Source organism: Callithrix jacchus, chromosome 13, assembly GCF_049354715.1.
Source record: "Callithrix jacchus isolate 240 chromosome 13, calJac240_pri, whole genome shotgun sequence".
In the NCBI taxonomy this organism is placed as follows: domain Eukaryota; kingdom Metazoa; phylum Chordata; class Mammalia; order Primates; family Cebidae; genus Callithrix; species Callithrix jacchus.
The window spans coordinates 97,786,265-97,809,875 of NC_133514.1; the positions used below are offsets into that span (position 1 = coordinate 97,786,265).

At 36.9% G+C, this 23,611-nt stretch overlaps 1 protein-coding gene across 1 annotated transcript in view; it reads left to right on the forward strand.

Moving 5' to 3' along the window:
- The window catches only part of RAB27B (RAB27B, member RAS oncogene family), a 308,125-nt gene that overhangs the window by 16,617 nt on the left and 267,897 nt on the right, over positions 1-23,611 (forward strand). The window contains exon 2 of the mRNA XM_078348194.1: positions 21,273-21,372. Coding sequence (XP_078204320.1) covers positions 21,338-21,372 — 35 coding nt within the window. The 5' untranslated portion in view covers positions 21,273-21,337. The remainder of the gene's footprint in view (positions 1-21,272; positions 21,373-23,611) is intronic.

The following is a 23,611-nucleotide window of genomic DNA, read 5'->3' on the forward strand; positions in this document are numbered from 1 at the left end:
GTTTGTGTAAAATGGAAAAGGTCTAGGGCATGCCAGCTTCTCTAGTACTCTGGCTGATTGCAAATTATGGTCATTTTGTGCACATTTTAAACTGATGGGCAAATTACATCAAAGAAAAATTCAGAGCCCAGAGGTTGACCTGCAACTCTGGCGCTCCTAAGTTGTCTATTTCTCTATTTTCTTATCTGCCTGCTTGAAATCTGCTGTTATCTTTCTACTGAGATAAAATCCACCATCTGAGTGCAACTTTTAATTTTTGTTATTGTTTTTGTAAACCAGTGAGTTTGTATGACTATCCCATGCCTAGAGCTCTAAAGTAAAAGCTATAGTATCTTTGTCTGTATGGGCATGTATATGTGTATTTCTGTGTACATACACGTATTTTGTTTTGTGCTTTGGCCACAAGGGATCAAATTGACTTAAAGTTAAAGAATTCTCATAAAACTAAATAATAAGCCCATATGCTTTTCAAGTATTTCTGACTTAAGTCTTTAATAAATAAGCTGGCTTTAAAATTATTGGTAAAGTAATGTTAGAAATTTGTTAAGAACTGTCAGCACTTTTGTTTCCAGTTACTGATAAAGTAGTTTCACACTTATCCCTGCCAAATACTACAAATTGTCAAAATTTGCCATAAGGGCTATAAAAGTATAAATCCATCAACTAATCCCACTACTAGGTATTTACTCAGAGGAAAAAAATCACACAAAAAAGATATTTGCACATGCATGTTTATAGCAGCACAATTTGCAATTATAAAAATATGGAACCAGCCCAAATGCCCATCAATCAATATGTACACAATCAATATATGTGTACGTATATATATATATATACACAAACACACACACAAGTACACATATTTATACACACATCATGTAATACTACTCAGCCATAGGCATTTGCAGCAACCTGGACAGTGTTGGAGACCATTATTCTAAGTGAAGTAACTCAGGAATGGAAAACCAAATATTGTCTATTCTCACTTACAAGTGGGAGCTAAGCTATGAGGATGCAAAGGCATAATAATAATATAATGCACTTTGGATACTCAGAGGAAGGGAGGAAAAGGGAGGAGGAATAAAAAGACTACACATTGAGTACAGTGTACACTACTTGGGTGATGGATGCACCAAAATCTCAGAAATCACCACTAAAGAACTTATCCATGCAACCAAAACTCACCTGTCCTCCCCCAAACTATTGAAATTTAAAAAAAAAAAGAAAAGAAAAATGATGATGTGAGAAAACCGGTTCACTCAGTTTTATCCCTAGAATTTCTATATCCTTCTTACTCTATATTCTCTTCTACAGCCGGATTATGTGAGCTAGACCTCCAACAGGGGAAGAAAAATCTGCAAAACAGCTGGCCAAGAGATTCTGAGGTTTTTTTTTTTGATGAAATATGTCTGATTTGTTTTTCAGTTTCCACCCCTGAGCAAGTTGAATAATCCATAAAGACTGGAAATAAAACCAAAGTTCAGGCAGGTTAGCAATGATGCATACTGACCCTGTTGGAACTGTAAGCTAACTGTGCTTATTGTTCTAAAGTTGAGACATACAAATGTGTAATCTCCACTGGCAAGCCCATAATATATGGTTAGGAAATGTTTACTGAACATGCTGAATTAGACCTTGACTCATTCTGTCAACATCTTGTTATTAATATTTGGAGCCCTGAGACATCAGGCCCCAGCTTGTAAGTCACTGAAATTCTTTTGACCACTTGCTTCTCAGAACCTTGAGCTGCAAACTCTGCTTGCCCTACCACCTAAGCGAAGCTTTCTCATCACCAATCCTTGACCCATCTTCTAACCCCTTCTTGTTCTCTATTTCCTCCTTTTTAGTTCATCCTTCAATTCTTCCTAATCTTTCCCTCTGTTCCCTATGGGATCCTCATTACCAAGCAAACAAACTCTCCTATGTCTTCAGTCTCTTTAAACTATGGGTCCACCATCTTTTTGCTGTAATGGAAGATGTGTTTTTCCATAGCATAGTGTTTCCCTTTGTTTTCTTTAGTGACTATTTTATATTTTTGTCAGATTGAAACTAGCAGTGGGAGGTAAGGGAAAGGTGAATTTTCTAGCTCCCATTGTTGCTGGCAAACTGTAACCAATCTTTCCTCATTAAAACACACATGATTTGGAACTCTTGCTATTTGATTCTTCCACCATCTATCCTTCCTTGTTATCATCATTCAGCTCCCAGGCAGTCTCAGCTGATACCTGCTCAGTCCTTTTCCCTACTCAGCTCTTGCTATCACCACAATTCTCTGACAACTTTAATACCAGTGACTATGATTTTATGAGCTTTGTGGCCATCTAGTCTCCAATAACCCATACTCCTACCCTAGACCTTGTCATCTCCAGAAAGAGTCCCCCCACATCAAAAGTTTAAACTTTAATTTTGTACTTTGATCGCAGATGCCTTCTTTTTTAGATATCCTTTCTCTTGATTTCCATTACGCTTTTTTTTAAGACCTCCATGAGATCACAAATCCCCTCAATTTCCCCCCCAAAACTCACACTATTTCAGGCAGAAATCCTGCCCTCCCATGCACCACTTCCTGGTTGGCACCTTGAGTGCCAAGGGTCACATTCCTGAACTGGACAGGCACAGGTTGGTTGACTGAATTTCAGTGAACCAAAACCCAAGTTACTGAAATTCAGTTTTCCAAGTGACCAATTCATAAAAGGACAAATCATTCAAGTTTTTCAAAATTATTTTTGACAGTGTTCTTGTCTCCGTTTCTGAAAAAAATGTTCCTTCATCTTCTTGCTATAGACTGAAAATCTGTGTCCCCACAAAAAAAAAAACATATGCTGACCTCCTGAACCCCCAGTGTGATGGTATTAGGAGTTGAGGCTTTTGGGAGGTTATTAGGTTATGAAGGCAGAGCCCTCATGAATGAGATTCATGCCCTTAGAAAAAACCCCAGAGACCTCTTTCACCCCTTCCATTATGTGAGGACACAGCAAGAAGACAACTGTCTATGAACCAAGAAGCTGGTCCTCTCCAGATACTGCATCTTCCAGTGCCTTGATCTTGGACTTCTCAGCCCCTGGAATTGTGAGAAATAAATTTATGTTATTTATAAGCCAACTAGTCTACGATATTTGTTATAGCAGCCTGTATGGACTAAGACACTGTCCCTCTCCTTTGTCTCTGCCCAAACTCTGCATTGAGTTAGGAAATTTGCTTCTGTTGAATTGGTAATTTAGTTATTTAGCAAATTGGCTTCACTCAAATGTGCTTTTTGATAGAAATAATATTTTGTTAAATGGTTCTGCTTGCCCAAAGATGACTATCACACTTCTCTCTGGCATTTTGGGCCCTCACTCTTGTCTCCTTGGCTTTCTTAAACCTTGGTCAGCCTCAGTATCCCAGGATGTCTCATGGGGTCAGATGAACCCTCTATGAGGAATTACCCCAAATCTTTCTGCAACAACTGCTCCAATGGTCTCCAGAGCCCTCCCAACTATAGCAGGGCAAGTGGTGTGTCTGTAGTGACCACCACCACAGGCCAATTCTGTTTGCTTCAACCACAGCACTCAGGAAGCCACTGTGATTAGACCACACCATGTTTTCCACAATATAGATCATCTCTTGCTCCAAGGCCTTTGGGTACCCTCTACCCAAACTTTATTCCTGGGAAGAGGAATTCTGAAACAACATATCACATTTAAGAAGATGTTGATTATTACTGGTGGGAGGAGATTTTACCTGTAGGTGTAGCCTTTTTTTGATTATTTTTATTTTTATTTTTTGAACCAGTGAGACCTGAGACCTCTTGTAGTACCTATTTCTCCCTTTTTTGTGTCTCTTACTCTCATGAAGTCAGAATGATGGCCAAGCCTCAGAGCCCCTGCCACTCTAATATTAAAGCAGTTTAGATCGGCTCTGTCCTTCATTTCTAGCTCTTTGTGGGCTTTCTTCTTCCCTGGCCCACTGTTCCCTCCCTTTCCCTATCTTTGCTGTGAAATCTGCCATTTGGTGAGAGTCGTATAAGAGTTTCTGCTCCAAGCATGGCACAGTGATGTTCTAAGGAGAGAACAAGAATCCCAGGAAAGGGACTGAGAAGGAGTCACTGAAGAGGCAGGAGGGGATGTGGGACACCTTGGTGTGAGGAAACCAAAGGTGGAAGGTATCAGAAAGGAGGAGGGCTCAGTACTGTCAAGTCATCAAAGATGGCAGGTGCCAATAAGGAAAAAATATATTTAATTGCTTCCAGCTTCATCTATTTTTCTGCAAAAGACATGATACTCAGCAAACTAAGGCAGGAACAGAAAACCAAACACTGCATGTTCTCACTTATAAGTGGGAGCTGAACAATGCCAACACATGGACACAGGGAGGGGAATAACACACACTGGGGCCTATTGGGGGTTGGGTAGAGGAGGGAGAGAGCATTAGGAAGAACAGCTAATGCATGCTGGGCTTAATACTTTGGTGATGGGTTGACCTGCAGCAAACCACCATGGCACACGGTAACAAACCTGCACGTCCTGCATTTGTGCCACAGAACTAAAAATAAAAATTAAAAGAAAAAAGTAGTTGGATTTAGCAATGAGGGAGTCATTAAGAAAATAACAACATTTCCGGGACATGTTGGGTGGAGAAGCCTATAACAATAGAAGAGTGGGTGGAACGATAAGGGGACACAGTGCATTCAACTCGGTTTACAAAACTCTAGGCTGTGAACATCAGGAAAGAACAATAAAAAGAGAGTGAAGGTCTAAAGGTCTATCTATTTTTGTTTGTTTTCAGATGTCAGAGACTAAATATGTTTGTAGGATGACAGGAGAGAGTGAATTAGAATATTTTTGAATTTATGTGTTGCATATAACATAACTATCATTGAATTTGTACAGAAGATATCGATCCTGACCTATCAATCAAAAGTATATTTCATTCATATGTTTATTCAATAAATAATCATTGATTATTTATTATGTGATAAACATTATTATAGACCCCACCCCTTCATGGAGCATATAATGTAGTGGTGAAGACAGAAAATTAAAAAATATAAGAAAACTCTACAGATTGTCAGTTGAGGATAAATGCTATGGAGAAAAGTAAAGTAAATAAATTGAGGGTATTTCATGATGGTTAGGGGTGCTATTTAACACGGGATTGTCAAGAAAGGAAGAGACCTAGATAAAGGAGCAAGCCACACAGGCAAGTGTGGAAGTGTTCTACTCAGAGCCACCAGCAAGTGCAAAGGCCAGTGTGGCTGCGGCAGTCAGAGGAATGGTGGGAGGGGAAGAAGCTGGAGAAGAAGGAGGTGGGGGGCAGATTGTCTAGGAGTTTGCATACCATTTAAAGGATTATATGTAATTGTTATATATGTGCTATTATAAGTGAAATGGGACTTCATTAGAGAGTTTTTAGCAGAGCGGTAACAGGAAAATAACTATTTTGACTGGTTTATAGTAAATAGATGATAAAGTGGCAAGAGTATAAACAAAGAGACTAGCTAGGAGAGAGCTGAAATAACCCAAGTGAGAGATGATTCAGGCTTGGACCAGGATGCTAGAAGTGGAGGCAGTAAGTGTGAGTATTTGGGATCTATTTGACAATAGAGCCATCAGAATTTGCTGATGGATTGGTTATGGGATATGGGAGAAATATGATGGCATCCCATGTTTTGCCTTGTTCGGCAGAAAGGATAGATTGCCATTTCCTCATTGAAATGAGTATAAACTTTGAGATTCTTCTCTTCCCTCTGGTCCACATCTGGGAAAGCTGATAAGAAAGCCTAAGTACCCGCTTCCTTTGCACCAGCAGGAAGTTCAAGCCAGGCAGGTCACAGCCTGCATGCAGAAACTTTCACTCTGACCTCACTCCCTAAGCACAGGAAAGCCAAACACCTCTCTTTTCTTTCTTTCTCAAGGCATTTTACTGCAGTGCTTTCCCCAGAAAGTCTTGTTATATGAGCAGTAGATCCCTTCAAACCCTGCTGGGTACACCTCACCTATGAAGGACATCTACAACACAAACAAATGAGTTTCATGGGCTTGGTAGGGAGGATGACTGAAGGTCTAAGGAAATTATTTGGGGCAAATAAGTTTGAGTGCCTGTTAGATATCAGAATGAAGTTGTTATATATGGGTAGATAGATATAAGTGTCTGGAGTTTAGAAGATAATCCTTGGCTTTCGATAGAAATTTGAGTCATCAGCTTGTGGAGAATTCCTAAACCCACAGACTGAATAGGCTCACCTAGGGCGTGGGCATAGAGCTAGGAGGGAGGACAAGAACTGAGCCCTGGTGCTTCAGTCATTACCAGTTATAGAGATGAGGAGGAGCCAGAAAAACCTTCTGGGAAAGAGTGTGTTCTTGTGACCCAGGAGGAGAATTAGGAACAGTGGTGCCCTCAGTAGCCAAGTGAATACATTGTATGGAGAAGAGCAGAGCCTTCAACAGAGTCAAACCCTGTTGACAGGTCAATGTGCCCTCTTTCCAGAGAGATTTATTCAGTAAAAACAAAAAAGTATTTAAGTAATGGAAAAAAATGACCATCAATAAATTTAGGACAACCAACCACAGAATTTTGAAGAATTTTGCACATATTATTTAATTGCTTTCCTTTACTTTATCAAGTCTATTGACACATATTTACTGATACACAACTAGCTGGTATGGCTCTAAACTTCTAGTCTTTTGTTCGTTGGATGATTGATTTTAAGTAATAGAAACCTTCTGTCAGTTTCTCTATCTTGGCTTAACCTGAAAATGTTTGTTTGCATAGGTAGATGCTGTATTGGGTCACCCAGGCATCTCCCCAGATTGAGGCCCTGGCAGCCCTCCCTCTGCTGACTCCCCAGGCCTGTCCTACATGGCAGGATGTGAGGTGCATGACTGTGAATATGGCTTCCCTCAGTGGTAGTGATGATGTGGTTCATTTTCCTGAGCTATTTGGCTGCTGGGAGGTGTGCCAGCTCCTCTGGGTGACCAAGAAGCCATGAGGCACCACCAACCCAGGCACCACCAACCCATTATTATGATTGACTAATAATGAATTCATTATTCACTGTATAATGAATATAAAAATAAGGTAGTATGTTGTAAGCATGGAGGGATCAGTGAACAAAGAGGTGTGTATTTAACAATTGGCAGGGTCTAAGTTAAAGAACTCTTTTTGCATGTGCAAGACTTTAATTCCAAAGGGCCTCTCTCCATTTATCCCAGGCTCTGGGATATGCCAGGCACCTCTACTCTTCATATTATGCTTCATCTTCTCATTTTATACTTTGGAGGGGCTCCTCCCAGAACTTATGTGAGCCAGGCCCCTTTGATATTATCCTGAGACACAGGAAAAGCTCCAGGGTGGAGTGGGGAATGAGGAAGAGACCTGTTGAAGAGAGCTTCCTCTTCCCTTCCCCACTCTATTCATTTCTTCTACTAAACAAGGTCCTAAAATGGGAAGTGTCTCTTTCAAGTGATGGCACTGAGAACAGAAAATTAAAGTGAGGAAGAGTGATTTATTCTTCTCACTGAATACCACAGTCATCTACCCTCACTTCTACTCAGAGACCCTTACTAATTGACTTCTAAATCAGATAGTTCTTTCTACGCACTGAAGTCACTGATTTTCTTCATTTGTATTGTAAATGCCAATGATTCTAAGGGCATATTCATTAATTCATCCATTCATTCAACTATGGAACACTTCTTTGTCCTGTTTGAAGTGCTGGTTGTACAGTAGTAATAAAAAGAGACAAAGTTGTTGACTTGGGGATATTACATGCTAGTGAGGTAGGCTGAATATGCAAATATTACAACCTCAGATGGAAGTACCTGTCTTGTATGGGACAAGCAAAGGTTGGAATCAGTTTTCCCACTGGTGCAAATAACAGTTTGCTGGTACTAGCTTCATAGTCTTGGATGCATCGTTAGCCTCCTGTGTAAATCAGTGATAATCATTGTATCTCATTTGGTTGTTGCAAGAATTGAAGTACTGAGAACCCTGAGCAAGAGTTTTGCAGGCACAAAACACACACGAGAAAAAGGTTGATTTATTCAGTGCCCTGACACAGAGCTTATGTGGTCAGAGTTATTAAGCAGAAGGAGATGAACTGGGAAGAAGGCAGCACCCATATTATACCGAACCTTTATAGATTTCATTTTCAGTGAAATGTAAAGTTGTGAAAGGGTTTTATAGAGTCTGCTTTGTGCTTTAAGATGGTGGCATTAGCTTCCTTGGAGAGACACTTTACAACTATAATCTAGGATCAATATGAGAGATATCCATGTATTTAAGCCTCAGGAGCTGATGAAAGTTACATTCTTACTGTCTAGTTCTATTAATGTCAGTTTATTTGGGTTTCTCTGATTTGGTTTATTAAGCTAAAAATCCAAAGGTGGAATCTTCGGCAAATGTCTGTTTAGTATAATTCATTTACATGTGCCTCCTTGTTAATTTATAGTAGGTTTCTAATCCTAATTAAATACTTTCTATGCCTCCTAGTTATATTTTGGAAAAGACAATAGACATCTCCTAAAATATGTTTAGGTTGGTTGTAAATCACCGTATAATGAATATGAAAATAAGGCACTGTGTTGTAAGAGAACAGGGAACAAAGAGGTGTGTATTTAACAATTGGCAGGGTCTAACTTAAAGAGGACTTTTTTTGTCCTGAAAAGAGCCTTAGTCTATTCAATTCATCAGATTAATCAGAAAACATGAATTGAATGTTGATATTTTCAAGGTCCTATGCTAATCATTATCTTTTAATTTGAAATATTTCTAATACAATTCATTTTATTCCATAAGCACTTATTAAATATTTCCCACGTGGTAAGGGCTGGGAATTTGAAAGAGAATGTGAAATGATGAACTGAGCATTTAAAGCTGGGTGATAAAGGCTGGGGTAAGTCTGGATTCTGCAGACACACGGGGAAGAGCAGCAGCAGCCCTAGAAATGGGTGCTAACTTTTGACTAAACCATGTTTGAAAACAAATTTTTTTGATCTAGTAACATTTCAATCCCAACCGTCTGGTAGTAAACTTTTAGTGACCATTGCGGAAGGCTGAATATCTATGTCTATGTCCTAATCCCTAGAACCTGTGAATATTACCTTATTCGGCGGAAGAGACTTTGTAGATATAATCAAAATAAAGATTTTAAGACAGAAAGATTGTCTGGATTATCCAATGGGCCAAATGTAATAACAGGGCTTATTATAAAAGGGAGATAGAAGAGTCAAGAGTTAGTAGCAGATGGGATGACAGAAACAAGAGTGATGTGAGGGAGGGGCTGCAAGCCAAGGAAGGTAGGTGGTCTCTAGGAGCTAAAGAAGGCAAAGAAAATTTCCCCAAGCCTCTAGAAGGAATGCAGCCATGCCAACATCGTGACTCAGTTCAGTAAGGCTGATTTTGGACCTCTGACTTCCAGAACTGAAAACCAATCCATTTGTGTTATCTTAAGCCACTAAGTTTGTGCTAATTTATTACAGCAGCAATAGGAAACTAAAATGCCATGGTCTCCACTGGTAATAGTGGTGGCTATGATGAGCATTTTTCTGATTCGCCAAGAACAGGGAGGGCAGGCCAAGAGCCAGAAAATGAGAGTTTCCTTCTTTGAAGGGGATCTCACATGAAGAAGAGGACAGGAATATTAGTAAATACCTTGTTGGGGAATCTTGTAAACCACAAATCCCCACATTTTATTTCTTTTTTTTTTTCTTTTTATTTTTTTGAGACAAGTTTTCACTTTGTTGCCCAGGCTGAATGCAGCAGTGCAAACATGGCCCACTGCAGTCTCCACCTCTTGAGCTCAGGTGATTCTAACACTTCAGCCTCCAGAGTAGCTGGGAACATAGACACGCACCACCACACCCAGCTAATTTTACTTTTGGTAGAGACAGGTCTCACTATGTTTCCCAGCTTGTCTTGAACTCCTAGGCTCAAGCAATCCTCCTGCCTGGGCCTCCCAAAGGCCTGGGGTCACAGGTGTAAGCTACTGCAACTGGCCTTTCGCATTTTACACTGTCATTCTCTAGGTGTATAAAGCTATCTATGGCCCAGTTCATGGCTCTAATAAAGGAATCTAGGCTGGGAAATAACTGCTGGAATTGGTGAATTACTGTGGACAACCAAATTACCAGCTTATCCAGGATATGGTAATTTATAGAGCAACTTACAACATTTCCAAGTGTCTCTCAGGAATACGAGCCATCCTGTATTGGGGCACTGCTCAGGACTCCTGGCTATTGGGGATTCCTGGCTCATGTTATAAACAAATGTAAATGGTCCATAAACATCTCATCCTAAGATGTTCAGCCTCATTAATTACCAGGAAAATGCAAATTTCTCAGTCATACTGTGATAGTTTATAATCAATAGATTGGAAAATATTTTTCTTTATTTTATTATTAATGAAATAAATCTAAGATGAAGAGTTTTTTTAAATCCCCGTAAATCTGAAACATTGACAGTGATTTAAAACAAAGGGCATATTTATGCACTGCTAGTAGGAATGTGGAGTAGTACAGACAGAAAAATATTTTGAAATTTCTCAGCAAATTTGAAATGCGCATACCCTGAAACAGAAAGTTATTTTCTAGGTATATGTATCCTAGAGAAGTTCCAGGAAATATGGACAAGGTGTTCGTAGCGGCATTGTTTATCTTAAAAAATAAAATGAATGTATTAGTCCATTCTCATGCTGCTGATAAAAAACATACCTGAGACTGGGTAATTTGTAAGGAAAGAGATTTAATTGACTCACAGTTCCACATGGCTGGGGAGACCTCAGAATCATGATGGAAAGTGAAGGAAGAGCAAAGAAATCTCTTATATGGTGGCAGGCAAGAGAGCAGGTGCAGGGGAACTGCCTTTTATAAAACCATCAGTTCTCATGAGACTTATTCACTATCATGTCTCAAAAACAAATAAACAACAAAAAAAGTGATGCCAAATATTCATGTGCTAATTAAATTGTGTATCCCAAGTCTGTTGGTTACATATTATCAAACAAAAGACAGACTGTTTGTAATGTATTTACATAGGAACTTGTAGCCCTAAGCCAGTAACTTATCAGTTAGTCACCAAGAATTGATGAAGTTCTTATAAATTGTGCAGTTAGATACTAACCACTAAGGAAATTCATCTTCAAATAATAGACCTGACCCTCATCCTTGAGGAACTAACATTATCATATTTATAATTTATAATTGCTTATGCTTAGTCCTGGGGCAGAGCTGACCTGGGACTGTACTATGTGTAGAGAAAGAATTAAGAGTCACAGGATAAAAATGCAGAAATGCAGAGGATCATTAAAGTGAGGAAACATTTTCATAAAAAGGCAGTATTAAAAGTTAAGGGCCCATATATTTGATGCAAATCAGAGAGATTATTGTGAAGAATAGACAGCTAGACAGCAGGGCATATGTAACTGGATGTCACCAGATGTCTAATCAATTATTAATAGATCTCATAAAATATAACATGTATAGAACAATCTCCTAAAGCTCAAATAAACTGTAAAAGTTTAATGTTCATGCCATATTTGTCAAAATATTTATGCCCCATATGTGGTAGCCAGAATGTCCAACAACCTTTACTTGTCTTGGGCTCTTGATTAAATAAGGAAATTAGCTCATAAGTAGGTTGAATTGTTCATAAGAAAATGAGCAAAATAATATATGATGGAAAAACTGGGATATATTATAAGTTGGCAGGGAAGGGAAAAAAAGAAGGCAATAAATATTCCAGGAAAATTGATTAAATATTTGGCAAAAAACAGAAATTGATCTAAAATTTGTTAACTAATTAATTGATAAAAATCAAAATATCAAAAATAATTATTTTAACCTTGAAAGTGTTTAACATTTCTGTAAGTAAAAAAACATTTCTAAAAAATAACAGGGAGTAAAATATTGGAAAAATACTTGCCATACATGGGATTTAAAAAGTCACTGGTATTTTAATATATAAGGTGCTCTTTAAAGAAAAGAATACTTGGCTAGGCACTGTGGCTCATGCCTATAATCCTAGCACTTTGGGAGGCCAAGGCGGGCAGATCACCAGGTCACGAGATAAAGACCAGCATGGCCAACATGGTGAGAAACCCCATCTCTACCAAAAAAAAAAAATTATCTGGGCATGGTGGCACCTTCCTATAATCCCAGCTACTCAGGAGGCTGAGGTAGGAGACTCACTTGAACCCTGAAGGCAGAGGTTGCAGTGAGCCGAAATTGCACCACTGCAGTCCAGCCTGGGCAACAGAGAGAGACTCCATCTCAAAAACAAAAAAAGAAAAGAATACTGAAATCACAATAGTTAAACTACCATGAAACTTAAATATAAAGCAAAACATATAGATATTAATAAGTGCATATGAATATATAAATATGAATACTTCATAAATACAAAATGAATAATATGTAAATAGTTACTATGTTCACTCTAAGAGGTAATAAAACAGAGGAAGTGACCACACACACACACTTACCCTTTTTTCTTGACTCAATTATCAAAGTCTGACCAAATGGCCAAAGCAGGGGGAGCACAGTGAGTAGGGAAGTCTTACTACATTGTTAGTGACAGTGTAAACGGACACAATTTTCTTTATTAATTTGGCAGTATTTATCAAGAGATTTTTTATCTCATTAATTCTACTTTTCAATTGAAACCTAAATAACAATAAACAATTTTGCATTCAAATGTTTAACAAATTAATGAAAAAGCAATAAAATAGGCCACACCATAATTTGGGTCACCGAGTAATGGAAACTGAAGTTCCTAGATTTAACGTAGAATAATAACGAGTTTGGCCTCATGTGTAGATGTTTGGCTTCTTTTAAATTTTCAAATAGTGGTTATAGAATATTATTTCAAAGCTGAGTTACAAAAGAAATCTAAAGATATCATATATTACTTGTTATTTATATCAGGCTATCTTGTACTAAGTGATTGATCTATTCAATTTTCTTGTGAAATCAATCAATTTGCTGGTTTGATGAGGGTTTTTAAATTTAGAGTAGAAATGAAATTTCTGCTCCGCGGCAACTATTGGTTTTGTAATCTGAAGAATATTTCTTAAATTCTTTGAATCTTGGTTTCCTCATCTATCATATGGACTTAATAATACTTTTTCAGGAGCTTTTGTACCTATCACAGTTCCTGAAAAATAAATGTTTCTTCTTATTAGAAGAGCCAAATGTTTTCACGGAGAAGCAATTCATTATATATATATATATCATATATAATAAAATGATATACAAAAATATTTATAAGCATGGCTATTCCAGAGTTAATACATTAGTAGATACATGTAATATATAATAAAACTTCATTTACCCAGGGTGTTCTCACCTCTATTATTTGGTTTACTTTTTTTTACTCTACTTAGCTTCCAGATAACTTTTTCAAAATTCTACATTTCTCTAGAGATTTCATATGCAAGTCAACATAGCAATAGGAGAGAATTAGAAATTCATCTTTTCTTACGATTTCCACCTGATCATCAGAGATAAGAAGTGCCAATATGGTACCAATATTCATGCTTTATGGGTAACATGTTTTATTTCCTTTTACTATTATCAAGTGCTTTGAACAGTTGACATTTCTGGGATTTACAATTGGCTTAATAATTGTGACTTACAGATAAACTTTTTGCTTCAAAGATACTTGCAACAGAATCCAGAGACAGAATCTTTTCAGTTCTTCTAAGGATTTTGAACAATAATCTGTCTTTTTATTTCCTCTTGGATAAAGCAAATTAAGTCCAAGAAATATCACCAGAAATCCTGATGCAGACTGGCTCCTATGCTCTAGTGGTCTCCAGCTGATATAGTTTGAATGTGTCCCCACCTAAATCTAATATTGAAATATAATCCCCAGTGTGGGAGGTGGGGCCTGGTGGGAGATGATTGGATCATGGAGGAAGATTTCTCATGAATGGTTTAGTGTCATCCTCCTCAGTATGGTCCTAGTGATAGTGAGTGAGTTTTTGTGAGATCTGGTTGTTTAAAAGTGTGTGGCATCTCCCTACTTTCTCTCTTGCTTCTGCTCTGGCCATGTGACCTGCCTGCATCCCCTTCACCTTCCATGATAATTGTAAGTTTCCTGAGGCCTTTCCAGAAACTGAGCATATGCCAGCATCATGCTTCCAGTATAGCCTGTAGAACCGTGAGCCAACTAAACCTCCTTTCTTTATAAATTACCCTGTTGCAGGTACTTTTTTATAGTAATGCAAAAACAGACTAATATTGACTGTTTTCAACTACCATGCAGTAGCTTGGGAAAAGGAAAAACCCTACTCTCTTGCTACATTTTCTGAGGAGCTATGCTTTAGTCTTTGATGGTTAAAGTGGAAAGCAAACTTTAAAACAGAACAAAACAGCTTAAGACTTCAGAGCTTAGACCAGACCATAAAGTTTAAGGTTCAGGTTTAAGTTCAAGGATTGACAGGAATTAGTATACTTGCTGAATTTGCAAACAAAGCAAAAGATATACATAAATTCAAGATACACAATCACTGATACAAAGAAAGTGGCTTCACAATGCCAGCCTGTTCCCTGCTGAGAAGCTTCAAAGTCCAGTGTTCTCAGCACCTTCTGTGAACTGAGGGTCTAAGGCTCCAGGGTTAGCAATCATTGAGAGTGGTATTGAAAGAGGGAATAACCATCCAGTTAAATATCAATTCTAGTTATCTTAAAGCAATTGTACTTATGCTAGGCCACAGCCATATCAACTAGTTCATTTCTGTTTTCTTACTGTGCCATCAAGCCTTGAAAATGGAGATTTCAGTGCACTAAATCTAATCAGAAGGCAAAGGCACACATGAATGGAAAGATACTCCATGTTCATGGATTAGAAAAATTGATATTGTAAAATGTTCATACTATTCAAAGCATTCTACAGGTTCAATGCAATGTCTACCAAAATTCCAATATCAGTCTTCACAGAAATAGAAATATCCTGGAAGTTATGCAAAACTACAAAAGAACTTATATAGCCAAAGCAATCTGGAGCAAAAAGAACAAAGCTGAAGACATCACAGTACTGAATCTCAATTTATATTGCAAAGCTATAGTAATCAAAACAGCATGATATAAGCATAAAAACAGATATAATGGTCAATGGAACAGGATAGAAAGTCCAGAAATCAACCCAGGTGTTTAAGGTCAGTTTATTTTTGACAAAGGTGCCAAGAACCTACAGGGGGAAAGAACAGTGTCTTGAATAAATAGTTTTGGGAAGATTGGATATCCACATGCATAAAAATGCAAGTGAATCTTACTCTATGTACAAGAATCAATTTAAAAGGAATTAAAGACCTGAAACTGTAAAACCACTAGAAGGAAACATAGGGGAAAAGTAATAGTCTGGACAATGATTTCTTAGATACTACCACAAAAGTGCAAGCAACAAATGCAAAAATAGACAAATGTGAATTGCATCAAACTAAAAAGTTTCTGTATGGTAAAGGAAACATTTAACAGAGTAAAAAGACACCCACACACTGGGAGGAAATATTTTCCAATCAGACATCTCATAAAGGCCTAATAGCTATTATAACACAAACAAGCAACACATATAACTCAATGACAAGAAAATATCAGACCTGTCAAAAAATGGTCAAAGGTCCTGAATAGGCATATATCAAAACACATACAAATGGCCAACAAAAATATGAAAAAATGCTCAATATCACTTGTCACCAGGAAAATGCACATTAAAACCAGAATGAGAGATCACTGAACATCTATTAAAATGGCTCTTATCAACTTAAAGACAGCCAAATCAAGAACAAACTGCCATTCACAATTGCTGCAAAGAGGATAAATACCTAGGAATACAACTAACAAGGAACATAAAGGACCTCTTCAAGGAGAACTACAAACCACTGCTCAACAAAATAAGAGACGACACAAACAGATGAAGAAACATTCCATGTTCATGGTTAGGAAGAATCAATATCGTGAAAATGGCCATACTGCCCAAAGTAATTTACAGATTCAATGCTATCCCCATCAAGCTACCAATGACCTTCTTCACAACTGGGAAAAACCACCTTAAACTTCACATGGACCCAAAAGAGAGCCCACATAGCCAAGTCAATTCTAAGCAGAAAGAATAAAGTGGGAGGCATCACACTACTGGACTTCAAACTATACTACAAGGCTACAATAATCAAAACAGCCTGTTCGCAATGCCAGCCTGTTCCCTGCTGAGGAAAACAGCATGGTACTGGTAACAAAACAGAGACATAGACCAATGGAACAGAACAGAGGCCTTGGAGGCAACACAACATATCTACAACCATCGATCTTTGAAAAACCTGACAAAAACAAGCAATGGGGAAAGAATTCCCTGTTTAATAAGTGGTGTTGGGAAAACTGGCTAGCATGTGCAGAAAGCAGAAACTGCACCCCTTCCTGACACCTTACACTAAAATTAACTCCAGATGGATTAAAGACTTAAACATAAGACCAAACACCATAAAAACCTTAGAAGAAAACCTAGGCAAAATCATTCAGGACATAGGCATAGGCAAGGACTTCATGACTAAAACACCAAAAGCGTTGGCAACAGAAGCTGAAATAGACAAATGGGATCTAATTAAACTCCAGAGCTTCTGCACAGCAAAAGAAACAATCATTAGAATGAACCCGCAACCAACAGAATGGGAAAAAATTTTTGTAATCTACCCATCTGACAAAGGACTTATATCCAAAACCTACAAAGAACTAAAACAGATTTACAAGAAAAAACACAAACAAACCCATTCAAAAGTGGGCAAAGGTTATGAACAGACACTTTTCAAAAGAAGACATATATGAGGCCAACAAACATGAAAAAATGCTCATCGTCACTCGTCATCAGAGAGATGCAAATCAAAACCACATTGAGATACCATCTCATGCCAGTTAGAATGGTGATCATTAAAAAATCTGGAGACAACAGATGCTGGAGAGGATGTGGAGAAATAGGAACGCTTTTACACTGTTGGTGGGAGTGTAAATTAGTTCAACCATTGTGGAAGACAGTGTGGTGATTTTTTAAGGACCTAAAAATAGAAATACCATTTGACCCAGCAATCCATTACTGGGTATATATCCAAAGGATTATAAATCATTCTATTATAAGGACACATGCACATGTATGTTCACTGCAGCATGATTTACAATAGCAAATACTTGAAACCAACCCAAATGCCCATCAATGATAGACCGGACATGTACACCATGGAATACTATGCAGCCATAAAAAACGATGAGTTCGTGTCCTTTGTAGGGACATGGATGAACCTGGAGACCATCATTCTCAGCAAACTGACACAAGAACAGAAAATCAAACACCACATGTTCTCACTCATAGGTGGGTGTTGAACAATGAGAACACACGAACACAGGGAGGGGAGCATCACACACTGGTGTCTGCTGGGGGGAAATAGGGGAGGGACAGTGGGGGATGGGGAGTTGGGGAGAGATAGCATGGGGAGAAATGCCAGATTTAGGTGAAGGGGAAGAAGGCCGCAAATCACACTGCCATGTGTGTACCTATGCAACAATCTTGCATGTTCTTCACATGTACCCCAAATCCTAAAATTCAATTAAAAAAATAGTTACAATGATACATTTTGTGTTTTCTACCACAAATTTAAAAATAAATTAATTATAGAAAAAACCATAAAATATAATGGCTGTTATCAAAAAAGTGATACTATCTCAAGTAAAATATTGATAACAAATGTTGGTGGAGATGTGGGGAAAAGAGAACCCTTGTGCACTGTTGATGGGAATGTAAATATAAATATAAATATGTAAGTATAGTCATTTTGGAAAACAGTAGGGAGGTTCCTCAAAAAATTAAAAATATAATTATCATGTTATTAGCAACCCAGTTCTGGGCACATATCCAAAGGAATTGAAATCAGTATGTCAAAGAGATACCTGTACTCCTGTGCTTATTGCAACATAATTCACAATAGCCAAGATATGGACACAACATAAATTTCCATTAATGGATAAATGGATAAAGCAAATGTGGTATATACATACAATGAAATATGATTCAAACTTAAAAAGAAAATTCTGTAATTTGTGACAACATGGATTAACCTGGAAGATAGTATGCTAAATGAAATAAACCAGACACTGAAAGACCAATGACACATGACCTCACTTATATGCAGAATGTAGAAAAGTTGAACTCACAGTAGTACAGAGTTGGGTGCTTGTTACCAGAAGCTGTGAGGTTTGAAGAAGATGGATGGAAGTAAAAGAGATGTTAGTTAAAGAGTACAAATTTTGATTAGACAGGAGGAACAAGTTATATTGATTTTTGCATAGCATGGTGAGTATAGTTAATAATGTGTATGTATATCCATATATAAATAAACAATATATATAGTCAGTGTAATATAGATTTCAAAATTACTAAAAGAATAGATTTTAAATATTCTTACCACATAGTAATGATAAGTATGTGAGGTGATAGATGTTAATTAGCCTGATTAAGCCATTCCACAACATGTACATGTATCATAATATCACATTGTACCCAGCTAATAAAGATATCCAATTATTTGTAAATGAAAAATATTTTTTTAAAGACCATGGCTTTTTAAAAAAGCCTTCCATATTATTTGTCAAAGAGCTGCTATGAAGAGAGATGAAGAAAGGGTATAGAAAAAAATTCAAAATGACTTGTGTGATACGAATTTCATTAGAGCTCACAAACATCTATCAACAAGTCCTTATTTTTAACATGTTATTTAACATGTAATATAGAATACATAGAAAAATTTTCATGTGTGGTTAATATTTATTAAATGAATATAGTCCAGTTACCACCACTCGGTCAAAACAAAATATTCTAGAGCCCCCAGAGCCCTTCCTTGTTTTGTCCAGCACCAATTCTGCTTTTCTCCTTCCCTTGAGAGATAACCACTACCATGAGTTTTGCTTTAATCAATTCCTTGTTTTTCTCTATAGCTGCATCACTTATGTAAGCACCTGTAAACAAGACAGTTTCATTTTCTACTTTTCCCACTACATTATATTTATGATATTCATGTTTATTTATATGTTTCTCAATGGTCCATCCATTTTAATTGGTGAAAAGTATATCATTGTCTAATTATACCACAATTTATTTATTCATTGTTGTGAGTATTCAACTAAACTGAAAATTTTTACTTTCTACAAAATTTTACAACTACAACTACAAAATTTTAACACGAGAACCTTCAGATATTTCAACTCCATGTACCCCTCTTCCAATGTACAGATTCTGGCTGTCGTTTGCTACTGAATTCCATCATGTTTTGTTAATCCCTTATAACATTATTAATAGTTTTTCATACAGTCAATGTTTATCTGCTCACATATTTGATACTTTCTTTGCTCAACTTTCCTTTTTTACATCTCAAACCTTCCAACTGAGATTTCTCTCCTGCATTTTCTAACATTTTGCATTTCTTTTAATGAGTGTCTCCTGGTGATAAACCTTCTCAAATTTTGTCTAACTAAAGATGATCTCATTTTAGCTTTTTACTTGATGGATAGTTTTGCTGAGCAGAGAATTCTAGTTTGGCAGTAATTGTTCAACTCACTACAGTGCAGATAATTTTTACTGTTTTTCTGACTTTCATTATTGCTTTTGAGAAGTCATATATCATTTTAATGAAATGTAGTAGGCTATTTTTTTTTTTTTTTTGAGATGGAGTCTCACTCTGTCATCGCCCATGCTGGAGTGTAGCGGTATGATCTCGGCTCACTGCAACCTCTGCCTCCTAGGTTCAAGCAATTCTCCTGCCTCTGTCTCATGAGTTGCTGGGACTATAGGCATGCATCACCATGCCCAGCTAATATTTGTGTTTTTGGTAGAGACAGGGTATCACCATGTTGGCCAGGCTGGTCTTAAATTCCTGGCCTCGTGTGATCCACCCACCTCAGCCTCCCTAAGAGCTGGGCTTACAGGCATGAGCTACAGTCCCTTGCCCAGGCTACATTTTTTTTTTTTTAAGAAAAATGGTGAAGTATGTTCCTAATGTTAATTTAAGAAGATATTTTGTCTCATTTTTTTGTTACTCTAAGATTTAAACCACCAAGAATTTAGAATTATGACAATTCCAAGTTATTTAACCATTACATAGTAGTGGGTTCAGATATAATCAGAGCAACACTGGCTTAATCAGACAGGGTGTGTTTTGGCCATGAGGTACAAATTAACAAGTAACAGGGACATAAAGTCATGTAATGTTTGCTTAATAATAAGTCCTCAGGCTTAAAATTAAGTTACATACTATTTTTCATGAGTGAACCTATTACACACAAAAACACAGGTCTGAATTGGGATATGAGTGTAAGTCTATTAATATTTTAGAAATGCATACCACTAACCCCCTTAAAGGGGTTGGCTTATAAGAAATATATACCTAAGAGGATCTTTAGAGTCATTTTTCTTCACTCTGTACTACAATGCTACTCTGGTAGAGTCAGAGAGCAACAACTCTAAGGTGGATAGGAAACATCACCTCAATTTTACATGCTGCATTGTGTGTGAAGAATGGAGGAAGTACCAAAGACCTTTTTTCCCTTAGTTCCTGCATATCTAAAATATTAAGATAAACCAGGTACATTGTTAATGATTATATAGCCTAAAGCAAGATACAATGTCATAAAAAGCAGACAAGATTTACCTTGGATAATCCTTAATTCACGTAATCAAGAGCTACTGAAGTGCACTTATCTCCTGTTTTTATCTTTAATTTGCACTAAAACCATTTTAATAAGCTATTTTCCTTGTCCATCTCAATGCAGCCCCCGACTTCAATAGTACAGTAGAGTCTATTCACAATTCACCTAAACTTATTATGGTCCAGTAATATTGCCTTATCATTGAGAGTTTTGAAATTAGTGATTACCATAATCTTTCTGTTTGCTTAGCCATAGAATTCTGCAATATTAATAATCAAAGAGTGGCTTTGTGGGCTTTTTTAGAAACAAAAACTAAATTCCTAACCTGTGAGAAATAACATTTCGTAATTTCAAATAAGTTCTGTGAAATAAGGAGGGCAAGATCTTCTATTTGCTCAGAATCCTAGAATGATTCATACAGATGAGATCATTTCCTGCCATTGCTTTTTGAAGGGAGAAAATATTTCTATTAATTTTTCTGTACCTAACATAAATTCTATACTTTCAGGTTGAATTTGGAAGTTTTACCAGGAAATAAATAATTGTTAGTTTACATAATCCACATTGAATAAATACAAAATTATTAACTATTTCCTTACTTCTAATTCACAGAGTCAGCACAGATATTTTTGAAGTGGCATTTGAGATACCAGCATCTTCAGAATAGATGGGAAAACATGCTGTGGATATTGAACAAAACAAGGCTGAGCTGGTTAGTATTGTAAATACGGTTTAATTCCTTTTTTCTAATATTCTTGCTTTCAATATTTAACATTGAGCCCTTCAAGAAAATTAGGTTGCATTTTTTATAATGTTGGATATTATAGGATTATGAAATCTGAGATGTTAATATCAGTATCACAGTGGTGAGGAAGTTATTAGTGTACCAAACAGTGCTTTGACATAATTTGAGAATTGCATGTTAGATTTTTTTGCTTAAATTTTGATATTTATACCAGAAACCTACAATAAGGTATCAGCAGAGAAGATTTTAGTAGATAATTTAAAACATCATGTTCATAGCAAATACTAATATTATTTTTATTTATATATATTTTCATTTGATAAAAATATTTATGATAATTTTTTCCTTCCTTATTGTGACCCATTTATATTTAGAGTAGCAATTATGGAAAATGTCTCATGTTGGGGATACTTATGCTTAAAATGTGTTACTTTGGTTCCATATGAAATTTAAAGCAGTTTTTTCTAATTCTGTGAAGAATGTGAACCGTAGTTTGATGGGAATAGCATTGAATCTGTAAATTAGTTTGGGCAGCATGGCCATTTTCATGATGTTGATTCTCCTAACCATGAGGATGGAATTTGTCCATTTGTTTGTGTCCTCTCTTATTTCCTTGAGCAGTGATCTGTAGTTCTTGAAGAGGTCCTTCACATCCCTTGTTAGCTTTATTCCTAGATATTTTATTCCTTTGTAGCTATTGTGAATGAGAGTTCATTCATGATTTGGCTCTCTGCTTGTCTGTTGTTGGTGTAAAGGAATGCCTGTGATTCTTGCACATTGATTTTGTATCCTGAGATTTTGCTGAAGTTGATTATCAGTTTAAGGAGTTTTTGGGTTAGGATTATGGGATTTTCTAAATTTAAAATCATGTGTTCTGCAAACAGAGATAATTTGACGTCCTCTCTTCCTAATTGAATACGCTTTATTTCTTTATCTTGCCTTATTGCCCTGGCCAGAACTTCTAATACTATGTTGAATAGGTGGGGTGAGATAGGGCATCCTTGTTTTTTGCCAGTTTCCAAAGGGAATGCTTCCAACTTTTGCCCATTGAGTATGATATTGGCTGTGGGTTTGTCATAAATAGCTCTAATTATTTTGAGATATGTTCCACTGATATCTAGTTTATTGAGAGTTTTTAACATGAAAGGATGTTGAATTTTATCAAAGGCCTTTTCTGTATCTGTTGAGATAATCATGTGGTTTTGATCTTTGATTCTGTTTATGTGATGAAATATGTTTACTGATTTGCATATGTTGAACCAGCCTTGCATCCTAGGGATGAAGCCAACTTGATAATGATGGGTAAGTTTTTGACCATAAAAAGGAATGAGATTATGTCCTTTTCAGAGACTTGGATGAAGCTGGAAGCCATCATCCTCGCAAACTGAGGACACAGACACAGGGACAGAAACACAGGAACAGAAAAGGAACATCACGTGTTCTCACTTAGTAGTGGGAGTTGAACAGTGAGAACACAGGGACACAGGGAGGGGAACAACATACACCAGGGCCTGTTGGGAGGTGAGAGGCGAGGGGAGAGAACTCAGAGGATGAGTCAATAGGATAAGCAAACCACGTATACATACTTAACAAACCTGCAAATTCTGCACAGGTATCACAGAAATTAAAGTAACATTAAAAAAAAACCTTAAAAAAACAAAAAAATAGATATGTTCAAGTGTTAAAAAATAAAGTACCAAAAAAGGTGTTACTCTGCTAATGTACAAGTCATACTTCTGAAAATTATAGAAACAAAGTTGTAAAGGTCTCATATATCATTCAAACATGTTATCTTATTTTACAATAGGAATATTAAGAGTCCACATAGCTAGTAGCAGAGTCAGAAATTACACTCAGGTTTCTCACGTACAATCTTTTTATTATAAGAAACTATTTTTCAGGTAACTTGACTACTATATTCCCAACAAAGAAAACAAATTTTATTATTAACTTGAGGTTATATACAAAATAAAAACTGCTATAGGATGTGATATCAGAACTGTTTTGCAACTTGAAATTTGCATTTGTGATTAGACTAGGGATTCAATAATTAGACCACAATAAACTCAACTGACATTTGCCTCATGTGTCTTTTTTTTTGAGAAGGAGTCTCGCTCTGATGCCCAGGCTGGATTGCAGTGATGCGATCTTGGCTCACTGCAATGTGTGCCTCCTGGGTTCAAGCAATTCTCTTGCCTCAGCCTCC